This window comes from Lissotriton helveticus, chromosome 11 (genome assembly GCF_964261635.1).
Source record: "Lissotriton helveticus chromosome 11, aLisHel1.1, whole genome shotgun sequence".
In the NCBI taxonomy this organism is placed as follows: domain Eukaryota; kingdom Metazoa; phylum Chordata; class Amphibia; order Caudata; family Salamandridae; genus Lissotriton; species Lissotriton helveticus.
The window spans coordinates 1,069,555,893-1,069,573,578 of NC_136072.1; the positions used below are offsets into that span (position 1 = coordinate 1,069,555,893).

At 46.5% G+C, this 17,686-nt stretch overlaps 1 protein-coding gene across 2 annotated transcripts in view; it reads left to right on the forward strand.

Moving 5' to 3' along the window:
* The window catches only part of DNAH10 (dynein axonemal heavy chain 10), a 2,445,728-nt gene that overhangs the window by 2,128,966 nt on the left and 299,076 nt on the right, over positions 1-17,686 (forward strand). For both annotated transcript variants that reach the window (XM_078667623.1, XM_078667624.1), the window contains 2 exons: positions 12,562-12,841; positions 13,150-13,379. In XM_078667623.1, the coding sequence (XP_078523749.1) occupies positions 12,562-12,841; positions 13,150-13,379 (510 nt within the window). The remainder of the gene's footprint in view (positions 1-12,561; positions 12,842-13,149; positions 13,380-17,686) is intronic.

The following is a 17,686-nucleotide window of genomic DNA, read 5'->3' on the forward strand; positions in this document are numbered from 1 at the left end:
CAAGGGTCTTTGGTCTCCAGAGGAAAGGTTGCTTCACATCAACCTTCTAGAATTGCGGGCGATACGTTTGGCGCTCAAGGCCTTCCTCCCCTCCCTTCGCGGTCGTTCGGTTCAGGTCCTGACGGACAACACGACCGCGATGTGGTACATCAACAAACAGGGAGGAGTGGGGTCGCAGTGTCTCTGCAGAGAGGCTCTGTGTCTCTGGTCCTGGGTTCAGGACCATCAGATTTGTCTGATGGCGAATCATCTGGCCGGAGTTCTGAACGTTCGTGCAGACAGTCTCAGCCGGCAGTTCTCTGCCGACCACGAGCGGAGGCTTCACTCGGAGGTGGTTCACGACATCTTTCAGATGTGGGGGACTCCTCGGGTTGACCTGTTCTCCACTCGCGAGAATGCTCACTGCCTGTCTTTCTGCAGTCTTCAGTATCCGATGCAAGGAGCCTTGGGGGACGTGTTTCAGTTGAGCTGGGGAAATCAACTCCTTTACGCGTTTCCTCCCATACCTTTGATTCCTCGGGTTCTGAGGAAGATTTGCCAAGACCGGGCCCAAGTCATATTGGTCGCCCCGGACTGGCCAAGAAGGGTGTGGTATACAGATCTTCTCCACCTCTCCTCTCACCCGCCGCTCTGTCTCCCTCTCAGGGCAGACATCCTCTCTCAGATGGAGGGGCAGGTTCTACACCCCCACCTCCAGACATTACACCTTCATGCCTGGAGATTGAACGGGGCAACCTGAATTCCTTTCCCCTCCCGCCTGACGTTGTGGATGTCATCTTGTCAGCCAGGCGTGACTCCACTAAGTCCATCTATTCTTATAGATGGTCAAAATTTGTCATGTGGTGTAGGGAGAAATCTATTGACCCTTTGAGAGCCCATTTGTCTGATGTTCTCCAGTTTGCCGTTTCTCTAGCGCAACAGGGGCTTGCTGTTGCCACAGTGAAGGGCTATCTTTCAGCGCTGTCGGCATTTCTTTGTTTGCCTGACCAGCCATCTCTTTTTAAATCTCCTGTAGTTTTAAGGTTTTTGAAGGGCCTCACAAATAAGTTCCCTCCTACTCCTTTTATTGTGCCTCAGTGGGACTTAAATCTTGTATTGACCTTTTTAATGGGTGCTCCCTTTGAGCCTCTTCACAAATGTCCTATGAGGCTTCTGACTCTTAAAACAGTCTTCCTCGTTGCAATAACCTCGGCAAGGAGGGTAAGTGAGCTTCAAGCTCTTAGTTACAAGCCCCCTTTCTTGACCATTCATGCTGATCGAATGGTTCTTAGGACCAGGGCTGCTTTTCTGCCTAAGGTGGTGACTCCTTTCCACCTTGGTCAATCCATTACCCTCCCTACTTTTTATCCTCCCCCACACCCTTCTAAGGATGAGGAGAGGTTGCACCGTCTGGACCCCAAAAGGGCGGTGTCCTTTTACTTGGACAGATCTAAAGACTTTTGTTTGGATGACCAGCTCTTCATTGGGTTTGCTGGCTGCAAGAAAGGAAGAGCGGTCCATAAAAGAACTTTGTCGAGATGGATCGTCCTCTGTATAAAGATCTGCTACTCTTTGGCCGGTAAGGAACCACCAGAGGGTATAAGGGCTCATTCTACAAGAGCTAAGTCTTCAACCTCAGCGTTGGCTAGAGGTGTTCCTGTAGAGGATATTTGTAGAGCGGCAACTTGGTCTTCCCTCCACACTTTCGCGAAGCATTACTGCTTGGATTCCGAAGTGAGGAGGGACGGTCACTTTGCACGTTCTGTTCTCCAGGATTTCTTGGTTTAGAAGAGTGGACACCCTCCTCCGGGAGTGGGGACTGCTGTGGGACTCTATTCACAAGGTGAGGAATCCACACGGCAGATGTATCTATCAGAAGAACAAGTTACTTGCCTTCGGTAACGCTTTTTCTGGTAGATACAATATCTGCCTGTGGATTCCTCACTGACCCACCCGCCTCCCCGTTGTCCACTCTTCTATACCAGAGTTTCTGTAATGTATTTATTTTATTGTCAAGGAGTTGTTTATTTCAAATGTTTTTTTGCATTTGCTTCACACTGTGTGTGTTACCTTGATATTTGTACTGCGTATACTGTGTATATGTCTACTGTCATTGGTCCGTCCGTGTGCCTCGAAGGCATGGAAAAAAGGGCGGAACTGATGTCATCACTCCGGCGTGGGCCTATTGTAGGCGTCGGTGACGTCAGCGGAGTCGCGTGCGATGCCGTGTCTCTATGACGTCCAAGTCCACGTCGGCGCGAAGCTACAAAAAGAATTTCCGAATGTTGCTGACGCAAGGGGATATTCACAAGGTGAGGAATCCACAGGCAGATATTGTATCTACCAGAAAAAGCGTTACCAAAGGTAAGTAACTTGTTCTTCTATAACACGCTTGCCCATTCTTTTATAGCAAAGGTGGATCAAATCTATGTTCAGTTTGCCATCTAAAAATCAAACACCAATGTCATAGAAAAGGAAGCTAGAATCTTAACACCACTTTTAAATGTTACTGCTACCTCGTCAGTACAAATAGCCACCCTTCTCTCAAGGACCAAGGCTGGTTCTCCGGATTATCCCTGCCCTCCTAGGATCCTCCATAATATTAGCCATCTTATTAGTCTTCAGCTATCTAGCATGTTCAATCAGATGCTTTCACAAGGACTCTTCCCTACAATGTGGAAAAAGGCCTGCATTTTGCCATTATTAAAAAATGTATTTGGACATAATGGACCCGGCCAATTACCGTCTTATTGTTAGGCTCCCGCTTCCTGCGAAAATTGTGGAGAAAATTATAAATGTGGACCACAGTCAGTTTGGATTCACGGCATGTCATTGCACCGAGACAGCTCTGATAAAGACCGCAGAGGAAATTTGCACTGTGCTAGATGGTGGAGGGTCGGCAGCTCTTATCCTCCTCGACCTGTCGGCGGCATTTGATACCGTGGACCACACTTTGTTGATAGAAAGATTAAAGAACATAGGATTAGGAAGCAAGGCCCTTTCGCTTTTATTTTTATTTTTATCAGATAGAACCCAGACAGTTCATCTAGGCGATTTTAAATCTGTATCTTTTATCCTGCCTTGTCCGTTGCCGCAGGGCTCCTCATTGAGCTCTACGCCTTTCAACATTTATGTGTCTGAATTAGCACCTTTGATTAGAAGTTTTGATCTAATTCCCACCTCGTAAGCCGACGACACCCAGTTGGTCATCTCAACTATAGACAACGATGTTAACTACTCCATCAAACTTCATGATTGCGTGGTCTCTCTGAACTAATGGATGAGTAGGCACTGCTTGAATTCAAATTCTAGTAAAACTGAGGTGGTGCTGTTTGGAAAGCTTTTCCCTTTATGGTCGCCAGTTTAGTGGCCAGACACCCTGGGCCCCATTTCCTACACCGGTAGCCAAAGCTAAAAATGTGGGGGTCATTATAGATGAGAAACTTAATTTTAAGTCTCAGATTTTGAAGGTGGTGTCTTCTGCATTTCTTACTATCCAAACCTTATTTAAAATGTTCCAGTTCATTCCTAAACAATACCAGATAAACGGTTCTAACCTCCCTGGTTTTATCAAAGTTGGACTACGGTAATGGCTATTCATTAACTTGCATTCCAATCTACTCAGAAGATTGCAAGCGGTACAGAATGCCGCCGCCAGACTAGTGCTGGATGTTCCCAAATACCAGTCTATTAGGGCCCAGGATTCAGGAGTTGCATTGGCTGCCAGTTGGCCAGCGCGTAAATTCCAAGGCACTCTGCATTGCACATAAGGCACTTTACAGAGAAGGTCCACAATTTATTTGGGATGCTTTTAGCTGGTATTCTCCAAGCAGGCCGCTACGTTCAGCCAATGCTTTCCTGATGCCCACCTCCAGAGTCAAAAGGATGAACTGGGGGGAGGAGTTTCAGACATAGCACTATAAGGATATGGAACTCTCTTTGCCTCAGTCTTAGAAAGATTTCATCCCTGTTTGAATTAAGGGAAACACCTCGAGCCATGGCTTTTTAAAAATGTGTTTCTCTAACACAGTATGTGAACCAGAAACCCCTAGACACCTATGGGTATTAGTGCGCTATATAAATTGTTATAACATAACATAACATAACACCCTTTACTGAAGCGAGTGCTTTATTTGCGGTGGTCATGTGGAGGGTGGCCACATTTCGCAACCTCTCCCTTCTCACCTCAGAGGTCAAAACCAATGTCCTAACTGAATTTCTCCAGCTGATGCAAACCACTATTGAACTCATTATCCCCTTAATGGGGCACTCACTAAAACACTACTAGGGGCCTAGGCTAAACCCTGTTCTGGTCCTCCAATAAATGTGAAATATTAGACGCCATCGACCAAACCCTTGTGATCCTGCATTTCTGTCTCAGCACCCCTCTCCTGAGAGTTTAGTCGGGCAACTATCTACCAGTCGGACAAACTCAAAATACTTTTCCAACCACTCTGCCTCCGATAGCGAGTCCAAAAGAACGTAGACCTTTTGTAAGAGAGTATTTTTGTTCATCAGTCTGACCCTATGGTCTGATAATGCCACTTGCCTGCTGGAACGCTGCAACACTGAAACCCTTGTGCATTGTGATATGGTAGCTCACATCCTCCCAAGTGTTCTGGAAGACCCAATCCTGTCCTAACCCAAATAATACCGATGGTCATGACAAGGCCAAATTCACAATTCGTAATGTCCTAGATACCACTGATAACGTCTGGTGTGCCATTAGCACCAGTTTTGCCCTTCGTCGGCATGCCTGGGTGCGGTCAACAGATTTGTCAGGCGATGTCCTGTTGTCCCTTATAGACATGTCATGTGATGGGATTATCCTTTATAGGGACAAGGCAAATTCCACTCTGGAGTTGTTCAAAAAGAGCAGGGCCACTTCACGCTCTCTGGGCTTATCCGCAAAGGCGCCCCCTACAGATAGTCACTTTAACTTCAGCAAAATGTACGGCAACTTCGCAACCGACCCAGTGGTCAGGATTAATGAGCCAGTACATCTAATGCAACATGGCCCTCACAGAAAAAACCCTTTACTGAGCTCTGAGTGGAGCACAGCCACCCCTTTGGACGCCGGATCCAACTATTCTTGCTGGGTTGGTAGGCCATAAAATAAGACAGGTGGGTCCTGCAGATTGTCTAGTAAGGATTCACCCTACCCTTCATTGCCACTCCCACGCACCTTCCACCGACCCTGGACTAACTGATGAAAACCATCTGTCCATCTTATGGCATGAAGTACAAGCCCTTTTGGCCAAAGAGTCTATCAGGAGGGCGCCTGCCCCAGAAGTGGGCTGTAAGTGTTATTCTTACTACTTTCTGGTGCCAGAGAAAGATAGAGACCTTCAACCTATATTAGACCTGTGCCCCCTCAACACCTTCCCCAGAAGGACAACTTCAAAATGCTCACCCTCCCTGGGTCTTCTCAGCCCTCAACTCTGGAGCCTGGTTGGTGGCATTTGATCTGCAAGATACCTATTTCCATGTTCCCGTCCTCGAAGGCCCTTAGCACTCTCTGCGATTCATGATGGAACAGGGACATTTTCAGTTCACTGTGCTCCCCTTCGGTCTCACCAGTGCCCCTCAGGTGCTCACGAAAGTGATGGCGGTGGTAGCAGCACACATTCGAAGGTTAGGGGGTCCCAGTCTTCCCCTACGTCAACAACTGTCTGTTAAAGGCAGGCTTGTCCCATACAGTTGACAGCCTTCTCCAGACTACGGTGAACCTCCTGTCATCTTTGGTGTTCACCATCAACGTGCCAAAGTCACACCTGCCTCCTTTTCAGACATTCCCCTTAATCGGAGCCATACTGGACATGGTTTGGTTTTGTACCTATCTGTTGGAAAGGAGAGCCCAGGACATTCAGGCTATGATCTTAATCCTCCGGCATCCTGCTGATCAAGCGTGCCAGGAGGCATATGTGGGATCTGAAGTCTCAGTGGGCCCAACAGCTTCAAACACCTCCATATTTTGGAGGAGACTGCAAAGGACTTGCAATTGTGGCTACTGGACTGCAGATGGTTCAGCGGCAGATCCCTGTCAATACTCCAACCACAGCTGACAGTGGAGACTGATTCATCGCTTCTGGGTTGGAGCAGCTGCCTTGGGGAAGTGAATCTCAGACGCATTGGGTCTCTGATGGAGTCCTGGCTCCATATCAACCATCTGCAGATAAGGGCTATCTGTTTGGCGTAGAAAGCCTTCCTTCAAAAGAAGATTGCTACAAATTATTATAGACAACACTAGTGCCATGTGGTATTGCAACAAACAGAGCGGGATGCGGTCACAGACCCTGTGCCAGGAGACTCTGCGGCTTTAAAAATAGCTGGACCATAAAGAAATGTTCAAGGTGGTGAACGACCCGGCAGGATCTTTAGATGCCACAGCAGATGAACTCAGCCATCTGCGCATTGTATATCAAATGGCAGTTGCACCTGGAGGTGGAGCCAGGTCTCTTTGGTGAATGTGGATCTATTCACCACCGCTGAGAATGCACAATATCACCAGTTATATGTGTTTAAGTTTAAAAAACCATCTCTCACTAGGAGACGTGTTCAGCCTAGGGTTGAACACAGGACTCCTGTATACCTTCCCGCTGATACCTCCCCTGTTGCGAGCTCTGAAGAAGAGCAGGACAGACCAGCCCAAGTCATCCGAGTGGCTCTAGATTGGGCACGGAGAGTATGTTATGCTGAGCTTTTGGGCATGAGCATCTGTCCTTTGATAAGGCGGCCCCTCAGGTAATATCTGCTGTCACAGTAATGCTGCAAGGTTCTGTACCTGGGCCTTCGCAATCTTCCCTTTCATGCTTGGAGATTGAACAGCGAGAGCTAAACATCTTCCACCTTTCTATAGAGGTGACTTTTTGGTCAAATAAGACAATCTTGGAGTTATGTTTATCTGTTATCACTGCAATAGTTGTTCAGGGAATATTGGGATTTCTGGAGTCCAATTGGAGTTCGATCCAGTATCACTGCATCGTCTGTGTTTCATTTTTTTGCCCTGCCAGTTTCGACAAACTGGATTTGAGATTGCAAACACTGTGTCTATATTGGATAATTATAGATTCAATAGAAGGGGTGCTAAAATACATCTTTGCTTTAGCCCATTGTTGGTGTAATTTTTTTCTGATGAGGCCAACTGAGAAGTGTATCATACCTTGACCCAAGGTTCAATGTAAAGGCCTAGGGTGTTTCCCTTCCTAGAGTGTAGGGTACTGTCCAATAGTACCATGGATGGAAGTTCCCTTTGGTTGCTAATTATTAATAATGTAGGTGACAACAATACTCCTTGTTTATAGTAAGGGATCGTCCTTGATTCTAAGTCTACAGTAGTGCCTGTAGTATTGTTGGGTGTGAGCTTCTCCCAAGGAAATTCATGTCTTGACATATGAAGGGTGTCTCCAGAAATTATAGGAAGGGAATCCCACTTGCAGAGGTCCCTCATATTAGGGTTTTCCTTGCACATGTTTTTTGCCTTGAAGTACTCATGCAGAGATCCATGCTTTTTTTTTTTTTTTTGCCTGCTTTGATCGGTGGCACATTTTATCTACTGAGTTGCCCTGTGTCTGTTGAATCGCTGCTGATTGACTAGCAGAAAAGAACTTGCGGGCACATGCATCAACCTATTTAGGAAGTACAAACGGTGCGAATTGGTAAATTCGGCCGTTTGCGCTTCCTAAATACGTTTTTGGGATGCATGAAACAGAGTTTCAAAATTCGCTATTTTTTGCATTTCTTAAAAATGCGAATGCATTTAAGGAATCGCATTTGTGCGATTCCTTAAATGCAATGCATCAATTTTTAAAAAATTGCGAATTTTGAAATAGGAAGTGCAAATTAACACGAGGTTGACCCTCGTGTTAATTTGCGAAAATCTTTAAAAAAGCAAAAAAATGCATTTTTTAAACTTTCATGTTAGACACACATGTCCTTAGGACATGTGTGTGTGAAACATGCACTTTAAAATGCATTTCAGGGGTGCGGGGGGGGGGGTCCTTTGGACCCCCCTCTGCACCCTTGCAATGCATCAACAAATTGCGAGTGCAAAAAAAAAAAAATGCAAAACGGCATTGATTCCTATGGGCCTCTAGGCCCATAGGAATCAATGTAATGCCATTTCTTAATTGCGATTCGCAATTAAGGAATCGCAATTTCCGAAAATTAAGAAATCCTAAAAACTTTTAGGATTTCTTGATGCATAGGATTTTGCAATTCCTAAATTGCGATTCCTTAATTTTCGCAATTTAGGAAGTGCAAAATCCTACAATGATGCATGTGCCCATTAGTGTTCTCGTCCATATCTATTGACAATTGGGCAGGCTATGTCAGTGTTCTCGTCCACATCTATTGACAATTGGGCAGGCTATGTCAGCTAACAGAGTTCCCTTTGGCATATACTTAAGGTGCTCTCAATATTCTTTTGCTATTGCACAGTAGGGTGATCTAGTTTGTGAGTCGCTTATAAGCAGTTAGTTCATGGCCATATTCATATTCATTTATGATTTAAACATCTTAAAAATCTTAAGTTGTGTTGTGGTGCAGCAGCGTAAGCATAAGTGGCATAGACATACTATTATTACGGGCTGCAGTGCCCAGAAACTATTTGCTATTTATAACTATCTTCCACTGTTGTAAACCTTTGCATGTGTTTGTCTTTGTCAGATCAGGTAAACCAGTGCACTCAGGTCCAACTGTGCCTCGCCAATGCTACAGGCACTGGGGCTCTGTCTCCGTTCCTTCCACCATGCTTTTTTCTGCTTATTGCTACTTGTTGCTGCTTTTTTGCCACCTCTGTGCTACAGGAGGGCTACAAGGGGCAGCCAGGCCCAGGAGTAAGGAGCCAACATTAAATCCCTGCTTCCTCTTTTGTCTTTTTGGTAGACTTCTTGTTGCCTGGCTCTACCACAAGCTGCATTGGGGCTGCCCTTCTAGGATCCTGCTTACAATGACTGGTCTCGACACACTTTTTACATCAGCTACCTGGAACTCCAGGGCTGCAAAACTGAGGCCACTGTATCCTTCGCGATGTTGGGGTGGCCCTTACCATTCACCTTAAAGGCAACCCCTTTGGGCTGGCCAGTTGCAAACAAATAAGGCAGCAAGGCAGGGAATGGGCAATGGGGCCCCCTCGCCTTACCTTCAAAGGGGGCCCTTGAGGTTTTCTTATGCCATCGGGAAGGGTACAATCAGGCAGAACTCTTCCACAGCAACTGCTCAAGTCAAAGACTCCTCGACCCCTGAACTTCTCGTTTTTGCTTTTAGTGGATTGCTACAATCACAAGGATGGTGGCCTGCATGGACAGCAGACCACTTTCCCTCTGACGCCATTCCAAAGCAGAAAACCATTTTTGAAACCAGCTTGACTTAAAGGAACCAGGTCTGCTATTAAAAAGGAGTTTTCCTATTTTGAACACTAAATTGAAAGCATGCAGTGGTCTCCTAAAATTTGCATCATCACCAAATTGTCACCATGATTAGCATAGGGAAAGGGGTTCACAATGACCCTTTCCCCTTTGCAAATCATTTACCACCCCAGCTTGGGAATCGGGAACTGAGCAAGGTTTTCCAATGGGATTTACGGTTACATAGTATTGATACATAGGTTACTAAGTTGCAATTTTAAAGGAACGTCCCAAACATGTCCCACCCCAAATTGCTATTAGGTAATGAATTCTAAACTAATTTTCCAAAATGTGGTTAAAATATATATAAAAGATTTTTTGCTGTTGCAAACCATGTATTTTATCGAATTGAAGGGTTTGCAATTCCAGAAACCCTTAGTACATCTAGCCCCTAGTTCCCAGAAGTGCTTATTCATCAATCTACCTGATACAAGAGTCTCGGAGTTGAGCCAACTATTCAGAGATAGCACAGCAAGCATAAAACTTACTGTGAGGTGTGCAGAGGTCCGAGTCGTCATGAGACAAACGCTTCTTATTACTCGAGAAAGCCTGGCATACATCAATGCCATACTTTGCATTTAAACAAATCACCAATAAAGCCATCAAACAACTATTGCTGCAAACAGATGGAGCTTTCTTGGCCGGTCGAAGTCATGCATGGATGATAATGCCTACCTACAAACTGCTGAAACCACAACCATATTTACAAGAGGGCTTCACAGATCACTACAAGCGGAAACTGACCCTATTGAGACTGGGGTTCTTCACCACAAAAGATCTTACTCCAAAATGGCTGCGGACCTGGTCGACCACGATTGCCACCTCTGTGGAAATGGAGTAGAGTCTCTACTACATCTACTATGTATCTGCCCGGCTCTACACAATACGAGGAAGATCCTTTTACAGACAATCTTGAGAGAAGGACAATTAAGGACTTGTAGAGCGGCAGTCATAAAATCTCTCAGTGGTTCCTCTGTTCAACTGTCTTGTAAAACAATCACATTCTTGAACACAGCAGCATGAGAACTTGAAAAGAAGGACTCGGTGATCAAAGAATTTGATAAGAAGGACAGATGACCAGTATTCCATCATGCAGTCGGGTTGAGTCCTCCTCTGAACTTTTAATCAGTTTTATTCTCCCCCTTCCCCTCTTTGGCACACAAACTTTACCTGAAGCAAGAGGTATAGACATGTTTACAGCTCAATCTTAAAGACCTCAGGTCGAGGTATCTTTTTTACAAGATTTTGGATTTTGGAATTCATTACTTCACTATTTATAAAAAAATGGTTCACTGCAATTTTTAATCTTGTGTACTGTGTTACATTGTATATCCCATGGTGGTATGTTCCACCCTTTTATCAATCAATCAATCAATCAATCAATCAATCAATCAATCAATATTATCATTTGTAAAGCGCACTACTTACCCATGAGGGTCTCAAGGCGCTGGGGGGTAGGGAATGCTGCTACTGCTCGAAAAGCCAGGTCTTGAGGAGTTTTCTGAAGGTCAGCAGGTCTGGGTCTGCCGTAGGTGGATGGGGAGGGTGTTCCATGTCTTGGCAGCGAGGTGGGAGAATGATCTGCCACCGGAGGTCACTCTTCAGATGCAGGGGACTGAGGCGAGGGCGAGGTCGGTGGAGCGGAGCTGGCGGGTGGGGGTGTAGAAGCGGAGTCGTCTGTTGAGGTACGTACGTCCGGTGTTGTGGAGTGCCTTGTGTGCATGGGTGAGGAGATTAAAGGTTATCCTCTTGTTGACGGGGAGCCAGTGTAGGTCTCTAAGGTGGGGTGTGATGTGGCTGCAGCGAGGGATGTCGAGGATCATGCGCGCAGAGGCGTTCTGGATGCGTTGGAGCCATCTCAGGAGTTTGGCCAAGGCTCCTACGTAGAGGGCGTTTCCGTAGTCCTACCTGCTGCTGCCGAGGGCCTGGGTGTCCGTTCTTCTTGTTTCAGTGGGGATCCACTTGTAGATCCTGCGGAGCATGCAGAGGGTGTTGAAGCAGGAGGAGGAGAAGGCGTTGACCTGTTTAGTCATGGAAGGGGTGGAGTTGAGGATGACCCCATGGTTGCGTGTGTGGTCTGTGGGTGTTGTGGCGGTTCCCAGTGCGGGCGGCCAGCACGAGTCGTCCCAGGCCAAAGGGGTGGATCCAAGGATGAGGACCTCCGTCTTGTCCGAGTTCAGCTTCTGTCAGCCGTTCCTCATCCATTCAGCGACGGCCTTCATTCCTTCGTGGAGGTTGGTTTTGGCGGTGTGGGCGTCCTTGGTGAGGGAGAGGATTAACTGGGTGTCATCGGCGTAGGAGATGATGTTGAGGTCGTGCCGACATGCAATGAGGGCGAGCGGTGCCAAGTAGATGTTAAACAGCGTTGGGCTGAGGGATGAATCCTGGGGTACGCCGCAGATGATCTTGGTGGCTTCAGAGCGGAAGGGGAGAAGGCGGACGCTCTGTGTTCTGCTGGAGAGGGAGGAGGTGGTCCAATCAGGGCCTTCTCTTGGATCCCGGCTTCGTGGAGGCGTGATCGTAGTGTGTGGTGGCAGACCGTCTCGAAGGCGGCTGACAGGTCCAGGAGGACGAGGGACGCTGTTTCACAGTTGTCCAGCAGGGTCCTGATGTCATCAGTAGCGGCAATGAGGGCTGTCTCGGTGCTGTTGTTGCTGCAGAATCTGGTCTGGGAAGCGTGCAGGATGTTGTTCTTTTCAAGGTAGTGGGTCACTTGCTTGTTGACGGTCTTCTCGATGACCTTCGCCGGGAACGGGAGCAGGGAAATGGGCCGGAAGTTCTTGAGGTCCTTTGGGGTCCGCCTTGGGTTTCTTGAGTAGGGCGTTGATCTCGGCTTGCTTCCAGCTCTCCAAGAAGGTTGCTGATTTTATGAAATCAAATAAAACCATCTTTTACAGTTGTGATGAGACAAAAGCTTCTGTTCCTCTGTTTACAGCCTTATAGACATGTATGTATAAATACATAAACTTAATACAGTCATTGATAAGTGAATTTTCCAGATCCTTGCAGGCTCTCACTAAACATGTTGCTCTCATGCAAGCAAGCAAGTTTCAGTTTTAAATCATGATCAATTAGTTTGTTTTGTTTACTGCAATTGAAAATATAACAATGTTGTACTATTGAGCTTCTGGTGTATCTTATGAATGATGTCAATATTTTTGTTACTGTTTTGCAGATAACGTCTTTTAATGATCCTGATTTTCTTAAGCAACTGGAAATGTCCATTAAATATGGCTTCCCTATCCTATTCCAAGATGTTGATGAGTACATCGATCCTGTTATTGACAATGTTCTAGAAAAGATAATCAAAGGGGTCCAAGGGCGTCAGTTTATCATGTTGGGGGACAAGGAAGTTGACTACGATCCCAATTTTAGGTTATATCTTAATACTAAGCTGTCAAATCCCAGATATTCTCCATCAGTATTTGGAAAATCCATGGTCATCAATTATACAGGTAAGATGATAATTAATAACACATAAAACCACATATTTGAAATATCATGCTCATTATTTTCAGAATGAAACAGTCTTAGGTTACCAATTAAGTAACAGAAAGAGATAACTAATGATGTAAATAAATTATGTGTATATAAAAGTGAGAATGTTTTGAAAAACCAAGCATGAATACATCTAATTAAAATTATGGATATAATAATAATAATACTAATGGGTACATTTTTTACTGGGTCTTTATATCATAGCTATGCTTTATAAACCTACCTTCATGACTTAGGATGTATGGTTTTTGTTTTTACTATATAGTAACGTTGAAGGGCCTAGAGGATCAGTTACTTAGTGTTATTGTGGGCTTTGAAAGGAGAGAACTTGAAGAACAGAGAGAAAGTCTCATCTTGGAAACCAGTGAGAACAAAAAGCTTTTGAAAGATCTAGAAGACTCACTTCTTCGAGAATTGGCCACATCAACTGGGAACATGCTGGATAATGTGGAGTTAGTGCACACTCTTGAAGAAACAAAATCCAAAGCCACTGAGGTAATTTTGTATCCAGACCATATATTCTGTGCTCTTGACTTTTACCATGCCTATGCCTTTAATGATGACAAGTTTAATTGTTTTCACACATTTAGGCTATTAGGCCAATAATGCAAATAATGTCCAGAATTTTAATGGTAGCTGTCAGTTACAAAGATGCTTTTTAGTGAGGGTTTTAGGTGACATCATGTACATTGACAGCACAGATTCCTTACCGTAGAATTCTTCCCAGGTGCCAATCTGGATTTGGAAATTTTTCCAGCAGAACCACTGCGCGTCGGTTGAGGGTGTTGTGCGACTCTGTATCAACGTTGTCTACTGGATGTGATGCGCTGATGTCAGTTTCTTCTTTTCCGTGTTACTACGTGGATCCGGAGAAGTGGTTCCTCTGGCCATTTTTTGTCCTAAGATGTTTTTTCAAAAGTGTGCCTTCTTTCTATGCATACTGGTTTTAAACCTTGTGAGTCTTGTGCTCAACAGATGTCGGGCACGGACCCTCATTCTCTCTGTATGTGGTGTTTTGAGCACAGATCACGACTTCAAGGAGTGTGATGCTTGTCAACAAATGAAGCCGAAGGGGAGCGATGGATGAAGCTCCCGAGGGCGAGGTTGTAGAAATCCTCTGAATCTCGTTGATCTCGGTCTCCTTCACTATCAACGGTCCCTTAACGGAGCCGTGACAGGTGCTATTGCCAAAGACGTCACTTGTTGACGTCCAGTTATAAGTCGCATCTGAAACAGTCAAAGTTTCAGAATCTTCCGGCTTTGTTGTCACATGACAGGGTTTCCAAAAAGCTCCTCTCGCCCTCAAGCTGAGGACCCAGTGAAAGAGTTTCTCCCGTGCCTCCCTACCTTTCCTGGAGCTGGGGCGAATTTAACCCAAATGAGAGATTATTTTTGTGCCTTCTTTAGGTCCTCACCTTTCCCTAGAGCACCTTCAGGATGTGAGGAGGTGACGTGCTTTGACTGTGCTTGCGCCGGCGAGTTTGTCCTCGGTGGCATTTAGGCCTTTATACACATAGACGCGGGTGCATTGCCCTTCAGCGTTCACACTTGCTAGATCGATCGACTCTGACTTGTCTTTGGGGCTTGCTTCTGCAGCGCTGATCGACTCAGGCTCAGCGCCGGTGCACGACCCCTTGGAGCGCACTCCTGAGATGCATGCCGCCCCTTGCCTCAGTTGTCAGAGGCCCTTCCACTCTCTTCTCCTGACATCGGTACAACACCAGATCAGCGTTGATCGATGTTGGGTGCTGAGCCCATGCATCAGGGTTTGGTGAAACAATTTTTGGAAGAGAATGAGGAAGGAGTTGGGCCTGTGCAATGAATGCCTGCGGATGCTCCTATGCTGGATAGTTGGGTTGCTGATTTGGGTGAAGCAAGCAGCTTAGAGTCTTCCCTGCTTCTGACCTTCTTTCTCTTCCTGGCCTTGTCACGGAGGACAGTTCTTCTTTGGCGGACATGTTGGAAAAGGTGGCTGTAGTTTCAGATTACTTTCTTCCTTCAGAGGCAAAGACTATTGACCTCCTCATTGGGGTTCTTCACCCTGGCCAATCAGGTGTTGAGCCGGTATTGCCCTGTTGTGCGGCGCGGCATAATGTTTTGTTAGGGGCTTGGTTTAATCCAGATACTGGTGCTCCTATGGACTGTTTTATTGCCCTCAAGCACCGCCCACACCCCACAGACTTGGATTGTCTCTTGCGACATCAGACACACCGTAGGTTCGTGGTGCAGGTTGCTACAGCTTCTCATGATTTGGTTTGTCTGCCTCATACTCCACTTGACAGAGATTGCCGGAGTCAGGACTCTTGTGGAAAGTATATTTTCTCTTCCACCATTACCACATCTTGCGTCCTCAGATGTTTTTTTCATGTCTTATGGGATTCGTTGGCAAGGCTGTTGCCATCGATCCCGGATGCTAATAGGAGCGATCTGGACCAGTTGATTTTGGATAGTAAGCAGGCTGCTAAATTCTTCATTCAGTGTGGGATGGACACCACTGATTCAGTTGGATGTGCCATGGTTTCTTTTGTTGCAAAAAACACAGTTGATGGACAGAATGTAGAACAATGTCATACATTCACCCCAGTACAAGGATCTGGGCCTAAATCCATTGTTTTTTTGCACTCCACACCACCCTGGGTTAGACACTGGCTATATGCAAATCAGCTCTGACCCTGTGCCTCATGGGAACAGTCCAGTCCGAACTACCAAGCCATGTCTTTCCCAGACCGGAATCAAGCATCCAAGGACCGGTTTCTGGCTATCGGCCTTCATCAGCCTGAATAGCTTGACTCCTGTGGTGTGGAGAGCCTGGGACTCACGTCTGAGCATACCCAGCCCACTCGGGGTGAAAATTGTAAAAAACACAGTTGATGGACAGAATGTAGAACAATGTCATACATTCACCCCAGTACAAGGATCTGGGCCTAAATCCATCGTTTTTTTGCACTCCACACCACCCTGGGTTAGACACTGGCTATATGCAAATCAGCTCTGACCCTGTGCCTCATGGGAACAGTCCAGTCCGAACTACCAAGCCATGTCTTTCCCAGACCGGAATCAAGCATCCAAGGACCGGTTTCTGGCTATCGGCCTTCATCAGCCTGAATAGCTTGACTCCAGTGGTGTGGAGAGCCTGGGACTCACGTCTGAGCATACCCAGCCCACTCGGGTGAAAATTGTAAAAAACACAGTTGATGGACAGAATGTAGAACAATGTCATACATTCACCCCAGTACAAGGATCTGGGCCTAAATCCATCGTTTTTTTGCACTCCACACCACCCTGGGTTAGACACTGGCTATATGCAAATCAGCTCTGACCCTGTGCCTCATGGGAACAGTCCAGTCCGAACTACCAAGCCATGTCTTTCCCAGACCGGAATGAAGCAGCCAAGGACCGGTTTCTGGCTATCAGCCTTCATCAGCCTGAATAGCTTGACTCCAGTGGTGTGGAGAGCCTGGGACTCACGTCTGAGCATACCCAGCCCACTCGGGGTGAAAATTGTAAAAAACACAGTTGATGGACAGAATGTAGAACAATGTCATACATTCACCCCAGTACAAGGATCTGGGCCTAAATCCATCGTTTTTCTGCACTCCACACCACCCTGGGTTAGACACTGGCTATATGCAAATCAGCTCTGACCCTGTGCGTCATGGGAACAGTCCAGTCCGAACTACCAAGCCATGTCTTTCCCAGACCGGAATCAAGCATCCAAGGACCGGTTTCTGGCTATCAGCCTTCATCAGCCTGAATAGCTTGACTCCAGTGGTGTGGAGAGCCTGGGACTCACGTCTGAGCATACCCAGCCCACTCGGGGTGAAAATTGCAAAAAACACAGTTGATGGACAGAATGTAAAACAATGTCATACATTCACCCCAGTACAAGGATCTCGGCCTAAATCCATCGTTTTTTTGCACTCCACACCACCCTGGGTTAGATACTGGCTATATGCAAATCAGCTCTGACCCTGTGCCTCATGGGAACAGTCCAGTCCGAACTACCAAGCCATGTCTTTCCCAGACCGGAATTCAAGCATCCAAGGACCGGGTTCTGACTATCAGCCTTCATCAGCCTGAATAGCTTGACTCCAGTGGTGTGGAGAGCCTGGGACTCACGTCTGAGCATACCCAGCCCACTCGGGGTGAAAATTGTAAAAAACACAGTTGATGGACAGAATGTAGAACAATGTCATACATTCACCCCAGTACAAGGATCTGGGCCTAAATCCATCGTTTTTCTGCACTCCACACCACCCTGGGTTAGACACTGGCTATATGCAAATCAGCTCTGACCCTGTGCGTCATGGGAACAGTCCAGTCCGAACTACCAAGCCATGTCTTTCCCAGACCGGAATCAAGCATCCAAGGACCGGTTTCTGGCTATCAGCCTTCATCAGCCTGAATAGCTTGACTCCAGTGGTGTGGAGAGCCTGGGACTCATGTCTGAGCATACCCAGCCCACTCGGGGGGAAAATTGCAAAAAACACAGTTGATGGACAGAATGTAAAACAATGTCATACATTCACCCCAGTACAAGGATCTGGGCCTAAATCCATCGTTTTTTTGCACTCCACACCACCCTGGGTTAGATACTGGCTATATGCAAATCAGCTCTGACCCTGTGCCTCATGGGAACAGTCCAGTCCGAACTACCAAGCCATGTCTTTCCCAGACCGGAATTCAAGCATCCAAGGACCGGGTTCTGACTATCAGCCTTCATCAGCCTGAATAGCTTGACTCCAGTGGTGTGGAGAGCCTGGGACTCACGTCTGAGCAAACCCAGCCCACTCGGGGTGAAA